This window comes from Colius striatus, chromosome 3 (assembly GCF_028858725.1).
Source record: "Colius striatus isolate bColStr4 chromosome 3, bColStr4.1.hap1, whole genome shotgun sequence".
Lineage (NCBI taxonomy): Eukaryota > Metazoa > Chordata > Aves > Coliiformes > Coliidae > Colius > Colius striatus.
In genome coordinates, this window is record NC_084761.1 from 79,537,991 (window position 1) to 79,556,563 (window position 18,573).

The 18,573-nt window shown below is 36.6% G+C and overlaps 1 protein-coding gene across 3 annotated transcripts in view; it reads right to left on the minus strand.

Annotated features, from left to right (window-relative positions):
- Positions 1-520: 520 nt before the first annotated feature.
- STIM2 (stromal interaction molecule 2) overlaps positions 521-18,573 on the minus strand; it is a 69,942-nt gene continuing 51,889 nt past the window's right edge. Inside the window, exons 4-13 of one of the 3 annotated variants that reach the window (XM_061991994.1) lie at positions 17,259-17,370; positions 16,522-16,637; positions 15,073-15,250; positions 14,309-14,486; positions 13,552-13,719; positions 13,260-13,360; positions 12,770-13,008; positions 8,973-9,174; positions 8,546-8,694; positions 8,031-8,166 (exon numbers count right to left, since the gene is read on the minus strand). In XM_061991994.1, the coding sequence (XP_061847978.1) occupies positions 8,129-8,166; positions 8,546-8,694; positions 8,973-9,174; positions 12,770-13,008; positions 13,260-13,360; positions 13,552-13,719; positions 14,309-14,486; positions 15,073-15,250; positions 16,522-16,637; positions 17,259-17,370 (1,481 nt within the window). In that variant the 3' untranslated portion in view covers positions 8,031-8,128. Of the gene's footprint in view, positions 8,167-8,545; positions 8,695-8,972; positions 9,175-12,769; positions 13,009-13,259; positions 13,361-13,551; positions 13,720-14,308; positions 14,487-15,072; positions 15,251-16,521; positions 16,638-17,258; positions 17,371-18,573 lie in introns of all 3 variants that reach the window. The other 2 variants (XM_061991992.1, XM_061991995.1) reach the window with 2 other exon arrangements.

Sequence of the window (18,573 nt, forward strand, 5' to 3'; positions counted from 1 at the left end):
AACCTTTTCTTGATGTGTAACCAGTGCTTCTGCCTTCTCAGGGTAGCTACAAGTTAAAAGGAAGATTAAACAAAAGCAAGGACTTCTGGGGTTTTTTTGGTAGAGAGCCATAGGTTCTCAAAACAATCCTCATGCTCAAAATCACAAGGCTATTCATTATTCCAGCAGTCATTTGGAAACGCACTTCACCTTGTTTGGAAGAAAAAACATAATCCCAGATCTTCAAAACATGAAACAACTTAAACCCAGAAAGGCCTTCTCAAGCAAAAGCATTAATACTCAGGATTTCCAAGCCTAACTGTAGCACCCTAGCTGCCAAACTAAACCGCTACCACCTTTCCCTTCCCAGTAATATTGCTGTTAAACCTAGATAATGGGATTCTGGCCAGCAGTTCTTTGCTTCATGTTAAACAGATAAAAGAAAATTGATATCAAGTTTAAATAAATAAAAATCCAAGTTTATATACCCTAGGAGCAATCTAAGAATAATTAACATTACATAACATTTTCACTAACACAGTTTCACTTTTCAAAATGGAAGTCAAATTTATTCAACATTAAGTGTAACAACACATCAGAAACCAATATCCACTTATAAAATAAAGCAAAGTAACATGAATAAACACGGGAAAATACTGTCTGAGACTCTCCAAGCAGGACATTTCTCATAAGACTCACAGGAAAAAAAAAATTATAGGCAAAACAGACTGAATTCCCAAAAACTCATTTTTTTCCAGTTGTAGAGCAATATATAGCTAATGGGAGGTAAACTAGAAAGGGGAATGAAATGTATCATGCTGTACAACATCAAAGAAATACTCCAACTGCATTTGTGTACAGCATTAACAACATGCAGTAGATGAGGTTAAAAGCAAGTACAGTGTGTGTATATATTAGAGAGACAGAAACTAGTCAGTCTGAGGGCTTTGTTTCTTACTGTTTTCATTAGTTGAACTAAAAACAGAAGCTAAAAACAAACAAAGGAAGAGCAGAATCTGCATGGAGAACATCTCTTCCCAGAACAGTAAAGCATCTTAAGTAAGATTTAAATTGTGCACGTTTATTTCTCTTGGTCCTCTTCTTGCTATGTCATTGAAACATACCTAGATCTAGTGATGGGCTTTAGGCAAATATCTACATTTTTATAAAGCTGTAATTAAACAAAACAACACAAGTCATTCAAATGACGCTAATCTTTTAAGTCAGGCATTAATACGCTGAACATTCACTACAACTCAATGTTATTTAAATTAAAAATAAAACCAGAGCAAGACATGTCCCAAAAAGCCTTGTTGAAATGTAAAGTATTTTAATTATTTTTGTTGCTTGGAGGAATGCACTGTGGAAATACACATGCTACCCAATTCATTTCATTAAGGACTATTCAAACAATTATTTTAGACCAAAAGCTAAGATCTTCATTGGTTTCAGTCAGTTCACAGCCTGACAGATTTCTCTTGCCAGTCTTTTTTAACAGCTTTTTTTTTTTAAACAAACCCCCAAGATCTCCTATAGCTTTTGTCAGCTATTGAAAGCAAGCAAGCATAGCGCACATGCAAGTTACTAGAATTAGATAGCCAAATACAATTAACTACAAAGTTCCAAGCAGTAAGTACATCTACATTCCCCTGGGTAGACTCGGTCTTACTGGGAAATAGATTTGAAAGCTGATGAACACAGGTCACCTGGTTTGCTTCAGAAGTTCTCTGCCTTCCACCTGAAGATTTCCAGGAACCCACTCTGCCACCTAACAAGCTAATAAGCAAAGTACAAATATTCAAGACTTTTAATTCCTTTCAGTAAGAATGGACTGACAGCTGACAACTGAAGAATGACTTTTAGGGCTGGACACACTGACCTCAATTTTAAATTAATTCAAGTCTGAAAATGACTGTGCAGTTAAAATACAAATAAAAAACAAAGGAGAATTTAAGAAAGAGAACTTTACCACTCATACACAAATTGCACCTGATAGTGCTGTGCCTAGTTCAACTGAGGTACAGCAGTGTTTTCATAATACTATCAAAACATGATCTAGTCTTTAAAAAGCAACTTCTACCACTTATATATTAGGAATTCGCACATGAAGAAAAACATACTATCTTCTAAATGTGAACATGAATCAACTGTCAGTACCTGTATATTTTTTTAGCCGTAGAGGGATCACGAATAACTGATTTGAATTAAAACAAATGGAATGTGAAGGAGAATGTCTTTAATCAGATGTCTTTAGCACATATTAAATCGAAATTAAGACACACTACTGAGATCATTACCTGAAACTGCTCTGAAGTCTGGCAATCACGTAACTTAGTGCTATAACTACCAAATTTAATTCTGGGTCAAAAATGGAACAGAAATATGGACGTAATGCCCTGCAGAGTATACCTAGAGAAGAAAGACTTCTCTTGGATAAAGAGTTAACTAATCTGAAAGCTTTGTGATTGAATGTACCTCTCATCTCCAGCAACGTAAGTCATATGGATTCTTTAGTCTTTTGACTTAGGAGCAGATGAAATACCTCTGAATTCTTTTTCATCCTCTGTAATGAGCAAGAGGAACATCTTTTTACTCTGCTGAAATGTGATTTCCTTTACAGCTAAGCAAAGACCAACCTTCCCACTTCCATGTCAGGGAAGCATTAAATACACAGCACACACAATTTGGTAAACTTTAGATTCAAAAGAAAGGTAACAAAAACAGAGTTTATTTCTGAAAGACTCAAGTGGACTTGTAAGCATGGTCATCTTGCTTAAGTAATGTCAGATTCAAGAGCAACTGACAATAGCAGTTGAAAGGTTAATATTGTTAATTAATTTAGATCAATCGGTACATTCTTTATGCAAAAAAGGAATAAGCGGAGTTTGAGATCAGCACCATCTCTACAGGGCTGGAAGAAAAAATCTAACTGTTGAAAATGTGTATGACACTGTTTAACTGCTACTGAAGCCTCAAAGAATGGTTACCTAAACATTTACACACTGTCAAGCACCCAAATTCTACTGGCAAAAGCCCTTTTTGGTTACTAGTTATACCATATCTGTCTTTAGGTCACTAGTAGACATGTTTATCAGCACTTCAAACAGCTTTAGTAGGCTTAACCATTATTCAATCAAGATGCAATATCCAGGATTAAAATGCCTACACCAACTCAGAGCAAGCAGTGTTTCAAACATGAGATAATGATGCATTGCTTTAGTCAGTGCAACTAGAACAGATTAGAAAATCATGCTCACCCTACTTAACGTATTGTACAAGGAGAGAAGCAAATAATAAAGATGTTCAAGAACTAGTAATTCCTCTTTTGGGCTTAAAAAAAAAGCATCTTTACATTCCTCCCTACCACTTTTAAGTATGAAAAGTAAATGTTTCTTTGCATACATTATAAATTCAGGTCGTAATCCCTCTCCAGCAATCTATCTTGGAAATGGAATGAAACTATCCTGAAGCTCTAAAAGTTGGTGAGACTAATTCATCTCTTTCCTGTGCAAGCTGTTTTCCTGTACATTGGAAAGCAAAGGGGAAAAATCTTGAAGGCTTCAATTTCTAATTAAGGTTATCTTCCTAGGCTCTAAATCAGCTGTAAATTAATGTCTAACTCAAGCTGTCACCTGTAGCTTTTCTTATATTTGAGTCAAGTATCCTTGGATTTGTCATCTTCGAGGACAAGAAACTCTATTCTTACTATAACGTTACTACTTTGACTATTAGTATTTCCCTCTTTTGGCAAACTGCCCATCAGAAGGCAGAAGGTGATCTGCTACTCAGGTACCAGTGAAATGGGGAAAGATATATACCTGGAACTGCTAATGAGAAATTTTGAATTCCATTACCAATTAGAGAAAAAGAATCAATTGTTTTAATCTCAAAGTCCACCATAAACTGGTCAAAACCACTTCCCATGGCAACTAGAAATGCCTTTCCTGAAGTTTTTTACACTATTAGGAAAGATGTGTCACAGTTTTAGTAAGAACTGTGGAAAGGTTTGGGTTTTGCAAGAATTGGGGGGTTATTCTTCTTTGTATGGAACTACTGACACTTCCTTGCTTTACAGGTAAAAGACTTAAGCAGTAACCTCTTCAGGGAGAAGCGTTTCAGGCAGTTTTAACAGGGAGGCTGCTGTCCTGATAAAGGACTATAACAAAATATTAAAGAATGCAAAGATCTTAGTCTTCTGAAAATACCAGAGAGTTTAAAATAGAACATGGATTTTAGCTATAAAAGCTAAAACACAAAAACCCCAAACAAACAAGCACTAAAACCCAAACAACTCTGATCACAACCATTCTGAGTTTAGAGCTTAGGAAGTCCTCAGCTGTTTAAGGATGATGACACTACATGATTGTTTTAAATACCTGATGTGTCTTACAGAAATCCTAGTGGTTGGAATGCTGGCAAGACTAGCTGACTGGCAGCCAGGTCAAGTTACACAGAAGAAAAAAAAAGAAGGTCCTTTTAAAGCACACTGTCCCACTTCTGAGATGCAGACATATGTCAGTCACTTCAACATGAACACTGGACTTGATGTTTGCCAGAGAGGACCTACCTTAGAGTCAGCGCCCTCAACACACCTCAGCAAAAGGATGCTAACAGTTTGAAGATGAGCATTTCTACGACAGCCATAGTAGGAGCACTACCAGTCACTTTGATTGTGGACAAGTTTAGGTGGCAAGATGTGCAAGATGTCTATTAATATATCTTTTAAAAAACCCACTCTGTGAACTTCAAATTACAATTGGTGCTCCAACATACAATGCTTACTATTTCTGATTATACTCAAGCTTTTAGTTCTATAATATCAATTAAGTAGCAGCTATAAAGTTACAGGACAGCTGGTGATAAACTGAGTGTTGAGAGTGATCTGTGCTCCAAAGGTTTGCTATTTTGAAACCAAAATCTATCAATACAACAGTCTCATCTGATTTGTTTATATAACAACATAACCTTTTTTTTTTTTCAGAAGTCAATTATATTGTGTATTTTAAGAATACAATTAGCATCTAAACTCACAGTCAATGAAGAGTCCAACAACTCCTCTGTTTCAATTTTTACTTATACTTACTAGAGAAAATGGAATTTGTCTGGTTTGGCTTCTCAATATTTGAGCTTGCCTGACTTCAAAGCCGGGATCTAGAAGCCCCTCAGTACCAGGTATTTTTTTCCATGTGTAAATATTTACTCTTCTGTATCAAAATGCTGCTTCAACTTCTTTGGTAATGACAGAGACTGAGTTCTTCAGACCTCACACTGCAAGATCTACTATCCAGTCCCAGCTCCTACTTTAACCTTGATGATTGCTAAAGCCTTTTCAAGTGCAGATACCAAAATTGAAGATTTTTCTAGTAGTAGCCTTCTCTATTACGTTTGGGAGACAAAATAAATTCCCTACTCTTACAGGGTGTCTTCTTGTTTATTTTTGTACATGTTCAAGAACTTCATCACGCTTTTAACTACCACTCTGAAGGCTTAGAATTAAGGTGGCTCTCTCGCACAAATCTCTTTGCATTACTGCTTTTTGTCTGTCATGTACAGAGGGTACAATCTTTGCCTAAAGAGACTATTGTTAACCTTGTGATGACTTTTTGCAGCTATAGTTGTTCAATTTGATGATTCAGAGAATAATGGAATAATACAACATTCTCATTATTCTCTATTACACCAATTTTTCTTCTCCAAACTTTATTTAACAGGTGATTCCTCCTATGCTTTTCTGTATAGAAGATATACAATAATTCTTTGTTAGTCGGTAAAACTTTGGATTCCTTCTGGATTCTTAAAGAATTAATCAATGCACCAGGAATTTTAAGTACTTGCACATGTAAGGTCTCCATCCCTTTTTCGAATCCTCTCTTTTAACCATCTCACTAGCTGCAGTAAATGCTTCTGTTAACATTACCACCATTTCTTGAGGACAAATTAACAGATCTGTTACGTACAGCAGAATCTAAATAGAAAATGATAGAAAAGACATGTACCACTTGATTTCAATTAGCTACAGGTTTAGAAGGCTCCTTACTAGAAAAAATTTAGGCAGTCGGTGAATTAATTCTTTCACACAGTACAGCATGTACATATTGGCAAGAAGTGAGCCCCTTTTCACAGGTCCCTGGCAGTGGCACCTGTTACTGAGGCAACTAGACTAACCCTATGGAAGAGTTGAAACTATTTAATCATCACTGGGTAAATTGCTTGTGTTCATTAGAGCAAGAAGTATTTCTTTGGAATGTACCTCTAAAGAAATTCCTGCTCAGTGTGTTTTCAAACAAACTGAATAAAAGGCACTGTTGCTCAAGCAGTACATTTGTTGTCTCCATTTAAAAAAAAAGTGGTTTTGAACAACTAGCTACTGTTGTCCTAAGAAAGCTTCCTTTTACCTCGTAGTAATTTCATCTCACCATACAAAAGCTTAACAGGAAAACTGGTTTTATCTGAAGAATGTTGAGTCTCACCTTTACATCTTTGTATCTAAAATTATGAGTTAGTATAACAGTATGCATTATAAAATTATACTATTTACTTCAGACATGGTTGAACAGCTGAATCTTCGAACTATACAAAAATAAAGTGTATGAAATCTTACAAAAGGAGGACATTAAGACAACAGCTAATCCAAAAAATATAATAACTTATACACAGCAGTAAGCATAAGCAATGTAGCCTGCAACAGCTTTCAATTGTCAGGACCTCTGAAACATGTCTGAAACAAGCATCAGCTAAAATTGGAACATTCCCAAGCACAATAATGTTTCCAATTTATTATCTTTACCCACAGTACAAACGTTCACAAACCAAATGTCCATCGTCTGTCAGTCTGTAAACAAAAGCTACTATCCTCCCTCCTCATTTTAAGAGGGTGAATATTTTCAGTCCTCAGTGAAGTTTCAAATCCATCACTTGCATAAGGAATCAAGAGCCTCTTGTTAAATTACTTTTTTTTTGTCATACAGCCTGCAGTAAAGTAAAATCACAGTGAAAGTCCTGGAAAAAACATGATCTTTACAGCAGGACTTGAATAATCCTAATAATAAATGTAACTAACAAAGCTTCCCATAATAAAAGCACGGCATTTCCATTTCCAGAAATCAAGTCAATTAGAAATCCTAAGTTCTACTTAAAAACCCCAAAAGATCTAAAAGTGAAAAGATTCATCTTCAGTCAAATACAAGTCTTTCAGTTTCACTTGCAGAGAGACTTTTCCAGTCTGTAAAACAGTAGTGCAATTCAATTAGTTCTTCTACTTTTATTTTTCTTAAAGTCCAGTAGATAAACGTCCTAGCTCTATGGAAAGATAGGAAGATGCTCTGGTAAACAAGAAACTTTGGCAAGCCCAGGAAGGCTTACTAGTCCATTAAAGCTTAGAAGTCCAAAGTGGCTTAAAAATGATTCATGAATATATATTTAAAAAACCCAACAAAAAAAAAAAATGGAAAAACCCCCAAAATACTAAAAAAGACCAACTAAAAAAGGAGAAATAAAATAAATAGGCAGAAATTAATGTAAACTGTCTGAACTTTTTAATGATTTCTCATTGACAGCTGGCACAACCTTTGACAGTACAGTCAGTTAAATATAGTTGACCTAGAGAGCATTCCATTAGGGCATCCAGTCTGGAATGCTCCAATGGAATTACATTCCTAAAGATTTTAAAAATGGAGTTCTTATGCTATAGGTTTCTTCAGCCCACCTCACTTACACTTCTTCTTAAAGAAGCTTTTTATTTTTGATGGCTTTTTGTTTTTTTCCCCATTTTGGTACAGGTCCTGGGGGATGCTGCCTATCCGAGGGACAGAGGCAGCTTCATGGCTGGGTTTGCTATCACTGCTGGCTGAAGAACATGAGGTGTGCCGAGGCTTTGGGACAGGGATTCCAGCTGAAAGTTGGTTCATGCTGCAGGACTTCTCCAGGATTCCATTATAAACTTTGCTTGCAGGACTAAAGATCATGCTCTTTGTTTCTGCCATGCCTACACAGTCAGGAGAGCCTCTAGAAATATCTGCAGTTAGAGAAGAGGAGTCTCCCGTAGATGATTCCTCCAGCGAGAATTCTTCCGGAGATACCTTCTGAGGAGAAAGTGTCTGGTACATCTCAAGACTTGTTGGAGGACACTGCTTCCTTCCAGTGGACGAATTTAAGGAGTCACATTCCGAACCTGTTTCCTGTACTTCCCTGAGTCAGAGCAAAAAGAGCAGAAAACACGGTGAAACAACTATTTCCTTCATGCAGTTAAAAACGAAATTAATTTAGGATCAGTAACATTAGTCTAAAAGCACCACCCACTTTTCCTCAGTAGTTAATTAACAAAACAGTAAGTTAAACATTAAGTTACAACTTGTGTTACATCATTTTATCATCTAAACTTAAGGTAATTAATTTGTGCAGTCGTCTTTTTGTGGGCAGCAGCCTCTGCCCAGAATCAGTCATTTGTGTCTCATTGCAAAGAACAAAAGCTATCTCTCTGGCACGTGAAGTCAGAAAAGTTATGAAATGAAAGAAGGAGATTTAAGCCTATCATATAAAAAAGTTTCTTCAGGACAAGTGTCCCTACCTTTCAACAAGCTCATTTGCTCCTTCCAAAAGGAATTTAACCTTTTCCTATGAGGCCATGTAACAAGAGTAGGTACACGCTCAACATGCTGTAAGAATTGTGTTACCATCCATCTTCTCTTCGCCCAGTAGCTGACATTGCTTTTGATCCTAGTTTCAGATGTAAAAGCCAGTAACATATTGTAATGGAGAATCAGGGTTAGTTCAGTGCACCCTGGACTGTAACATTATTTAACTGTATATGACATGCTAGCTATTTACATACACACACCAGACAAGAACTCTCTCTGTTCCCCATGGACTATGTTAATTTATGTTATCCTAACAGATTACTTTTAACTTTTGGCTTGGCTCGACCTCTAATTCTAAACTACTAAGTCTCAAATAATCCTATCCGAGTTCCAAGTACTGTTTGCTAATCTCCGTACCATTGTTTATCAGCAGAGAAGTAAATGGCTTCCTCCTCCTCTTCAGTTCGATAAAGAGCTGGGCAACTTGACACAGAAAGGATGTCAGGGTCAGGGGAGTGCAAAGCATGCTGAGATTGTGGAGATGATGGCACAACATTGCGTCTTGACCGACACAAGCTACTGCTTCTTGCCAGTGTGCTGGGAGGTTTTACAATGGACCCTGAGGCAAAGAAAAAGCAAACCAAAACCCTCCAAGTGACATTGATGTTAACGATACCTACGCTGAAGACTAAATAGTAGTTATCTCCTTCAACTATGGTGATTCTTACACAACTTTGACATTGCTTGGCTCTTTAGGGGGAAAGAAAGACTGGCATCACCTTACACATTCCACCGTTAACTGAAGCAGCTAACCAAGATGCAACTGCAGTAGTTCTATGACTGCCAAATATTACTCTGACCATGTGCACCAAAGCTCTGGCTTACAATGCTCTCATGAGAACAAAGAGAAAGATTCTAATGAAACTCTCAACCCTTTTTAAACTAAAAATAGAAGTGCTGGAATTAGTATGTTACACAATATCCTGTATTTCACTTGTGTGGTGATTTGGAGCTTAAAAAAAACACATTAAAGTTTTGCAATATAGGTGTACCTGATCAAACAGACAACTGAAATACAGAACATTAGCTGAAAGTTACGTTAGACAAATTTAATTTATATAACATGATAGAAAACATATAGTTCAAGCCCATTTTTAAGCTCAAAAATTTCTTATCTGGTAACTTTTCCTTTTGCCAGGCTTACTATGAATTTCTGGAAACAAAACTACTAAGAATGGGTGGAGACAGTAACACAAGATTTGACCAGGAAAGTATATAGCAGGAAGTGACAAACTAATATGTTCCTAATCCAATTCCTCCCTCAAAAGATGATTAGGTATATTTCTATGAAAATAAACCTGTTTTCAGGCTAGCTGTTATGAGCCTCAGGATTTCTCATACCCATCCTCAAACTATCGCACAGAATGAATCACTGCTTAGCTAAGACAGGTCATAACCTTACCGATGTTCAAAATGTTTACCAAACAATACATTGAAACTGAAATCATTTATTTTTGTAGACAAGAATGACTAGCCTGACAAAATGCATTTGATGTTGAGACATCCATTTAGCAGCAGGTAAATTACAGCTTCATGGAATCTCAACAAAGAATGATTTGTCATTCTGCTTTTCATACAGTAAATCACTACTTTCACAAACAGCAAGTATCTGTACTTTCACCAACACTAAAGACTGTTTCCTGACAGGCTGAGCAGAAAGAAAGGTTTAGAAGAGTCAATCGGACAGTTGCTTGAGTTACACGACTTTTTACAAACTCCCTACTGGCCTGAAAAATCAAGTGTTGGCAGCTCAAAAACAAGTTTGTGTCATTACAGAAATATTCCTAAAAAAACAAATGTGAAGAAAATAAGAATCTCTTTAGGAAACATGTACTATGTGTTCAAGTGAATCAGGTATCATCCTGCTCACTAGTGTAAAAAAGAAGATTGCAACATCAGTGAATTTTGAGAAAAGTTACAAACATTTTAACTCCTTGTAGGTGTATATACACAGGATTGTGAAGGATGTCAATGCTATGTAAGCTATGTCAATTTAACATCTGGGATTTTCTAGTGCAAATGAAACTCTATAAATTAAAGAATCAGAGGAATCCTAATAAATCAAGAGAAAAGAAGTTTCACTGTCACCTTTCTGTAATGACTTAGCTCTAGTCTTGTACATCTATTTCTATATCCCCCTTTGTTCTTCACCTATTATTGAATTAACAGATCTGTAAGTTCACATCATTTTAGCCTATCATCTCAACTGCTGTGCCATAAAGAAGCCTGTCTGTCAAACCTAGAATTTTCTTAGTCTTACGAGATAAAAGGATGTTGGGGCAAGGTAACAGGCCAGAGAGTTCAGCTTGGGTCCAGAGACTGAAACTGTCCTGCTCACAACTAACTCGCCTGCACACTGCATTTTGACTGAAGCCTCATGAATGTTGTAAGCCATTTTGCCTCTGTCCTTCCTCATGTGCACTTGTTATTTTCACTAAAGGATGGGAACAATTTAGCAGCTAGTTTACCAAACTGACCTACAATAATATGATTCTTCAACAAGAGATCTTCAGCATATTTGCCTCTCTCTTTTTCTACTCCCAAGTGTTTCCAGGGATTTTATTACATAAAAATTGCAAAACCTAGTAAATTAAAGGTAAGCTACTCCCTGTATGTGATCACTAACAAAAAACAGGCTCTCATGCCTTACCAAAATTCAGAAAAACAAATTTAAAGTCTCTGTAACGTTACTAAGATTCAAATAACTTTCAGCACTTACTGAGACAACATCCGTCAGCTAAATACTTCTAAATGAACTGAATTTAAACAAAAAAATGAAGTCATAGTTGCAAAGCATACAGTAAAGTTTCAACTAAGTATACTCTTACAAACCATACAGTCTTTGTCTAATCATAGCTCCTCTGAATCAACTGCACTTTGCTCTCTGACTTCACTTCTATGCAACACCTAAATGAGAAGAGTGACTACAAAAACAATCACAAGTCTAAAGTCTTATATACGTATCTAAGTGTTTTGTCATTTTAGACCATTTGGAAAGTTGTGATAATAAATGGAGCTCTTCAGTATGAAATCAGATCATAGGTTTCTCCACACAGACTTGGAAGATTTACTCCAGGCATCCACATTTGACTGGGCCATCCAAGAAATTGGTTATGAAGGTTTAAATCAAAGCCTCCACAGTGAAGAAAATTAAACAGACAGTATTCTCTAAAAGTCATCAGAACTTTCAGGGAGTATTGTTGAAAAGTTTTTTAATCACCCTGCACTGTGGCCTGTAAAAAAAAAGTTGGTATTTTTAAAGACCAATATATGCCCAAGGCACACTAAATGAAGCAAAGTGGTGACCACTCTCATTATTCTATTTTAAGATACAGTTTAAATTTCTTCTGAGAATCCCAGCCCTGGGAGAAAAACACACATATACAACATAGTTTTCTTCCCTACTCATAAGCCCTCTCGGCTTAATATTGGTGTTTGAATAGCTACATGAAAGCTCATCTTTTTGAGTTGCCTCTAGAGTGCAGTTCATCAAACTTCTATGAAACAGGGTCTCATATTGACGCAATGACTCAACATACGAGGGTGGTCTGAATCCCTAGTGTGTATCTTCTGCTCATAGTTTAACTAAAGCTGGATTTCCTTCTCTTGGACTCTCTGCCTCACACTCAAAACAATCCACTGTATCCAAACACAAACATTCTGCTTGCAAGCTTCCTTTGGACAACAACAAAATTTTGTTCCAGCTAACAAAGGATGTTTGAAAAGCTATGTAGCATGCAGCCTCTCAAAGGGTGCAATCTTCCTAGTAGCTTAAGGGACTTTAGATTAACTCCATCCCTTCCATCTGAAAGAATACATGTGCTAACAGAATTATAGCATTGCATGTTGTAAATATTTGCCTAAGTGGCAATCCAAGTGTGACAAGCAGACTTTCAATAACTTAGCTAAATTTGCTCCCCACTCCTCCATTGAAACAGAAGAAAGGCTTTTTTTTCCTTCATGCTATCTTTATTGCAAAATCCAGGTTTCAGTACATGCAAGTACCAAATGATCCATCTGAGATTCTGGACAGAATTTTGGTCCTTTTGACTTTGATCCAATCTGTTTGACTTCAGTATTATTCTCCTACTTGACCTAAAAACCCTATGCCTTTACAACTTCTCCCCTTTCTTTTTATTGAGCTCACCACTTACCATGAAACTGTGAAACTATTGGAGGAGTATCTTCATCTAAGTCATCAACTCCACCTGCAATTGGGTAAGGAGGAATGGAAACTCGAGGCATAACTACCCAACTGTGATCAGAGTAGAGAGAGGAGGTCAAGCTGGGTAGTCCAGAATTGTGTGCTATTTGAAAGCCACAAATCTTCTCTATCTGTTGCCATCGATAAAGACGCTCTCGCAAACATGTTGTCAACTCCGAGAGCGCTTTCCTGAAGAAAAGCACATATTAAAGTTACATACAACTGTTACTAATGACAAAGCAAAGCAACACAAGTGCAGTCGTTCCAGAACACCAGAAGATCCATTAAGACTGTCCAAATATTTGCACTTAAGTATCTTGAGTAACTGTTTTATTTAAAAGCACAAAAATACTAAGACTAAATTCCCAAACTCTCAAAAAATTCCATTGTTCCAGGAATAAATAATCATAAAACAAGATGCATCCTGGTAATATTCTTACTTTGCTTCAAGGATTTTATGGTCCACTTCATCCAGGGAGGAGCTGTGTGCAACATGTAATGTTCCAAATACAGTACTTCTCTTCTTTTTTATCTTTTCTGCCTACAAAGAAAGATAAAATGATATGCCTCAAACTAGTAGGAGTTATATATTTAACACAGATGACAGATTACTAAGCAATATTGACAAGCAGCAAATAAATACCCAAATGCTTATCTGAGTTGTCTGTATTTACCATTTCATATATCTAGAAATCTAACAAAAGAGTCTTTAACTAGCTAAAAAGTTAGTACCTCATCTTTGGCAATTGCTAACTGCATTTCTGCATGCTGTCTTTTGATATTGTAGTACTGTACTTCAACTTCATGGGTTAACTGAAGCCACTTCTGCAAAGCTTCAGGAACAGACCAATTACTTCTCAGCTCAAACTCCTTCTCAGCTTTTTTTAAAGCCATGCGAACCTAGCAATCAAGAAGAAATAAAAGTCACCAAGAGTATCATCAGAACTAACAACAGAACGAAGTGAAATACAACCATCTTTATACTCCACAGCAACATACTACGGCTTTATAGAGCTTTGGTGTGCATGAATTGCTGCCAGTAAGGCAGATCTGCCACACAGCTTATGAATTTCCACATCCCGTATTATACTCAAGAGAGTCTTTTCCTACGATTTATATAGTCCCTAACTTGAAGCTTAAATATTTTTGTAAGATGGCATTTTTATTTAGAATAAATAAAATATTTAAAATAAACCCTATTATTGCTACTCAGAAGAGTGAGACAAAGCAACAAGGTTCTCACCTAACAGGATAAGGAAGAAAACCTTTTGTACCTATCTGTTTCATGAAACCAACAACAGTTTTTATACAAAGTATAGTTTCAGGATTTTATTAGATAATGGTATGACTGACAGACAGTCATTAAGTGTTCAATGAATTTTTCCAATCAAATCTAGCATAAGAACGCTGCTTTAAAAACTAATAAAGATTTAATGAAACTAGGACCAGTTTAAAGTCAAGACTAAAATTATAAGCAGTTCGGAGATACCTGTACTAGCTCTTCCTCGGCATATTTGAGCCTGCTGAGCTCACATTCAGCTCCCTCCCTCAACTCCCTTAGGCGATGAGCTTCCCGTTTTGCATCATTGATCTCATCCATCATTTTGCGCTCCAGATTTTGCTTTTCCACAGCAACATTTCTATTCTCTTCTTGTGCCTTCTCAAGCCTTCACAATCGAACAAAAAAAAAATATGAGAAAATACACAGCACATTTGTTAAAAGTTGCAGTCCTCAGGAGAAGAAAATCTGCCCAGCAACAGGGCAAGAGACAATGAGCACAAACCAAAACACAAGAGGTTCCATCTGAACATCAGGAAACACTTTTTCCACAGTCAGGGTGACTGAGCACTGACACAAGTTGCCCAGGGTGGTGGTAGAGTCTCCATCCTTGGACATATTCAGAAGCTGCCTGGACATGGTCCTGGGCATTATGTTCTAGATGATCCTGCTTGAGCAGGCAGGGTTGAACAAGATGACCTCCAGAAGTCCCTTCCAACCTCAATCATTCTGTGATAATAAAGACTGTGCAAACTTTATAAATCAGCAGCAATTACATTATACTATGTGATGTCCATGTCAGACAACACATGTGAACCTTCATTAATGGTGTAATGAGATAAAAGTGCACAACGAAAAACTAAGATTAACAAAATCCAAAGGCAGCTTAATGTAAACAATTTATGTAAAGGATCTGTATTCGTATTTAACCCCAAAACTAAAGGACAGCTAAACATTAAATTTTATAGTTATACCTTTCCTGCAAGTCAAGAAGACTTTGCTCTGCTGTTTGAAGACTTTCTAAGTCCTTCATCATTTTTGTGATATGTTCTCGTGAGGTTCTGTTCTGTGTATATGCAAACCAGCAGCCTCCAAAACCAATAACTATAGAAACAGTTAATATAAAATCCTTCATCCAGTTGTGAGGGGGACCTGCGCAGAAACACAATCATTAATTAGTTCATGGATGCAGACAACAGACTGGGGACTTTTTTCTCCCCACAGCCTAAAAAGGTTACAAAACCCTGTGTTCAACAGTATTCCAGCTCATTTATCTCAAACTATCTCCAACAACTACCTTTCAACCTTTCAAATGAACTACAGACCATTTTCCACACAACACAAGCAAATCTGCTCTAATACAATCTACTTAATCTGTACTAAAACACACAGTAGATTAAGGAAAGCTTACTAAGCTTTTACGGCACATAGTCTCTGTCTTTATTTAAATAAGTAAAGAAGTTTCCCCAATTACACTTTAGCAGGCCAGCAGGAACTTTAGTTATGTTTAAGTTCTTCGCAGTCTTCACCCTCTGGAATACCCTATGTTGAGTTAAAAATGCACTTATATAAAATGAAGTAGAGAGTAAGTAGCTAATAGCAGTTTTTAAAAGCAAAACCTGGATTCTTAAAGTATGATATCAAAGATTCACACACATTTCTTTGTTATGAGTACAACTTTTATGGTCACTTGCACCTTTGCAAAACAAGCTTTCAAAAGACAGTTACACTAGCATTAAAGTCATAATATAAACACAAAGTGCTCTTTTCTTTTCCCTAAAAATCTTATGCTCAGAGCTCTCAGGCTAACTCACATCATTCAGGTCAGCTCAGATCTGGTCAGACTTGTGCAAAGTTTTACACTAATCTTCAAACTGACCACCAAGCTCTGCCAGGGCCTCCTAGCTCAGGAATATATGACATGCACAGTACAACAGCAGATCTGTAACTGTGTACAAGCAAGCACGCAGACCATTGGTGATGTGGTAATGAAGTGTCTGTGTATGCTAAACTGGGTGAGATGTAGAACTGCTGCATTAAATTCAACTGCACTTACAACCACCATTTCTTTTTTCCTTCCTTGGGGAACACCACTCCCCTCTCATTTCAGCATCCCAGCTTACATTGTCCAAGCTAATTTGGATATGAATTTATCATTAGCTGTAAGTGTAATTTAAATAATTAATTCTTATGCCACAAAAACCTACATTCATCTGTCAAATGGGGTTATACTAACATTTCTATGTAACATTACAGAGTTAAACCTTCATCCTAATCTGGGCATCCTGATAAACTTTTTTAATACGTTGCCCAGTTCCACAATTCATGCCAAACAATCAGTACATCCACAAAACAGAAACTACAGTATCAAGTGTAATTTAAAAGGTTCTCTTATAAATAATAGACTCCAAAATTATACTAACGTGTGAGAGGTCCAAATAAAACAACATCCAAGGCTTTAAGCTGCAGCTTCTGTCTGTGGCTCCGGTCAATTATTTTCAAGTGAGAAATCATGAAAGCATGTTCATTTACGGCTATCCTGTTAATAAGACAAAACATTACCCATTCCACAAGCTATACCCAAAATCAGTCTATGAAAAGAAATACATCAATAGCATTTCCCACAGTTACCTATAGTTATGGAACTACAGTGAGAGATGCAATGACAGTAGTGCTACAAAAAAAGTCTGTGGCAAAGGAAGAACATTCAGTCATTTCCCTGTTCTTTTCTTTCTAGAGCAATCATGAAATAAATCCATTTGGCATAGTTAAAGGTAATGGTGTATTTGCAGACTTGTGACATCTACTCTCTGAAATACACGCAATACTCCAACTTAGTAATTATGCTCAAGAAGAGGGGTTCTGCAGACAGTTTTTGATGTACATCTGTACAACAGATTGAAAGCTGTTGAAAAGAAAGTTCACAACCATAAAGAAACAAGAGACAAAACTAAGATGAACGGAGTGGCAAGAAGCACTTATATTTTGAAATAATTGTCAAGAAAAATGCAGCCAGCTCTTCAAAACTGCAAGGACACTTGTCTTCTCCTGCATTTGACCATATCTTCTTAGACTTTAGGTTGGTATAGTTGTTCCCACATATAGACGAATGCAGCAACCTAAGGGAATTACTTGAAACCAATCCAGAAGAAACATTCACCTGGGAAGTGTTGTTCCATTGACATTGCTGTCTCTAAAATTCTTCTCATACTGAGGCAGTTCAACAAATTCTGACAGCCACTGAAGAGTGTCCTCTTGAGTCCAGTTATGAACTGGAAGAGAAAAGCCAGTTTAATTACCTTTATTTTTGTAAAAATTGATAGCAAGACATAGAAGACAAGCAACAGAAAAGCAGGTTACAGTGAGCAAGAGGGTTTAACCAAATATAATTGCAGAAAAATTAACATTCAAAAGGTGTTTCTGGCATTTTGCCCTTTTCATTATATGCTTCTCAGGGGAAGTTTAGGCAAATTATAAACAAATAAGCATGGAACAAATAGAAACACTTCTTTATTAAAAATTCCACAGAATAATTCAGTGTTTTGCTTGTGCTGAAATCAGGACAGCATCTTGTGACTTCTATCTGCTTAAACTGATCTCAGCCTCGATCATTTGCCCTTGCTACCCTTGCAGAACTGAACACAAGTCAGCAGGTGGTGTAGCCTTCTAAGGCAATGCATCAAGATCCTTCACAGGATGATGGCTTAAGAACTTGTTTTCTCAAGACTCTTCAGAGAGGCTCATGTCTCCTAAACACCAAATGGGAGCAGAGATTGAAAGAAAATACTAAAAGACAGAATAAGTTTGCCAGGAAAACAATTAAATCTCTCTAAAATACACTCAAAGCGCATATTATTATGCGCAATAATATTCCCACTAACAAAACTTATTTAAATATGTAGAGAATAATTAAGTTTTCCTGTACAGCAACAACAGTCTAGATAACCTTTGATAGCTACAGATGCTCTACGAAACTAAGGAATTACTACCCATTGATTTTACAAATAAATAGTAACATTTCCCTTACAGGCCAGCTGTTACAGCTCACAACTTTGCACTGACAAAGTTGAAGGGAAATCGCTCCCTCCACTTATGAACCCTGCCAAAGTTTGCCTGCACATTATCAAAATGAAGTAACAGCCACCTTCTGGACAGACAAATCTTAGTATGATCAAATTAATTTAAAAAAATAAATAAAAGTACTTGCATGTGACAATACTAGGCAGGGATTTCTTTAGAAACCTTGTCACAAGGACACATTCTCAGTGGTAAATTTTGACAATGATACTTTACAAAGACCTGCTAAAGGCTTGACAGGTAAGCTGCAGGCAACTCAAATTTTTTATGACTTCAAAATCATACTTCAGTTGACACTGAAACTAAGGACTTGTCTACACTAACGTAGCTGAAAATTAGGCTTAAATAACTCAAATTTTCATCATTCCAGATAACCAGAGACAAAACACATTTTACAG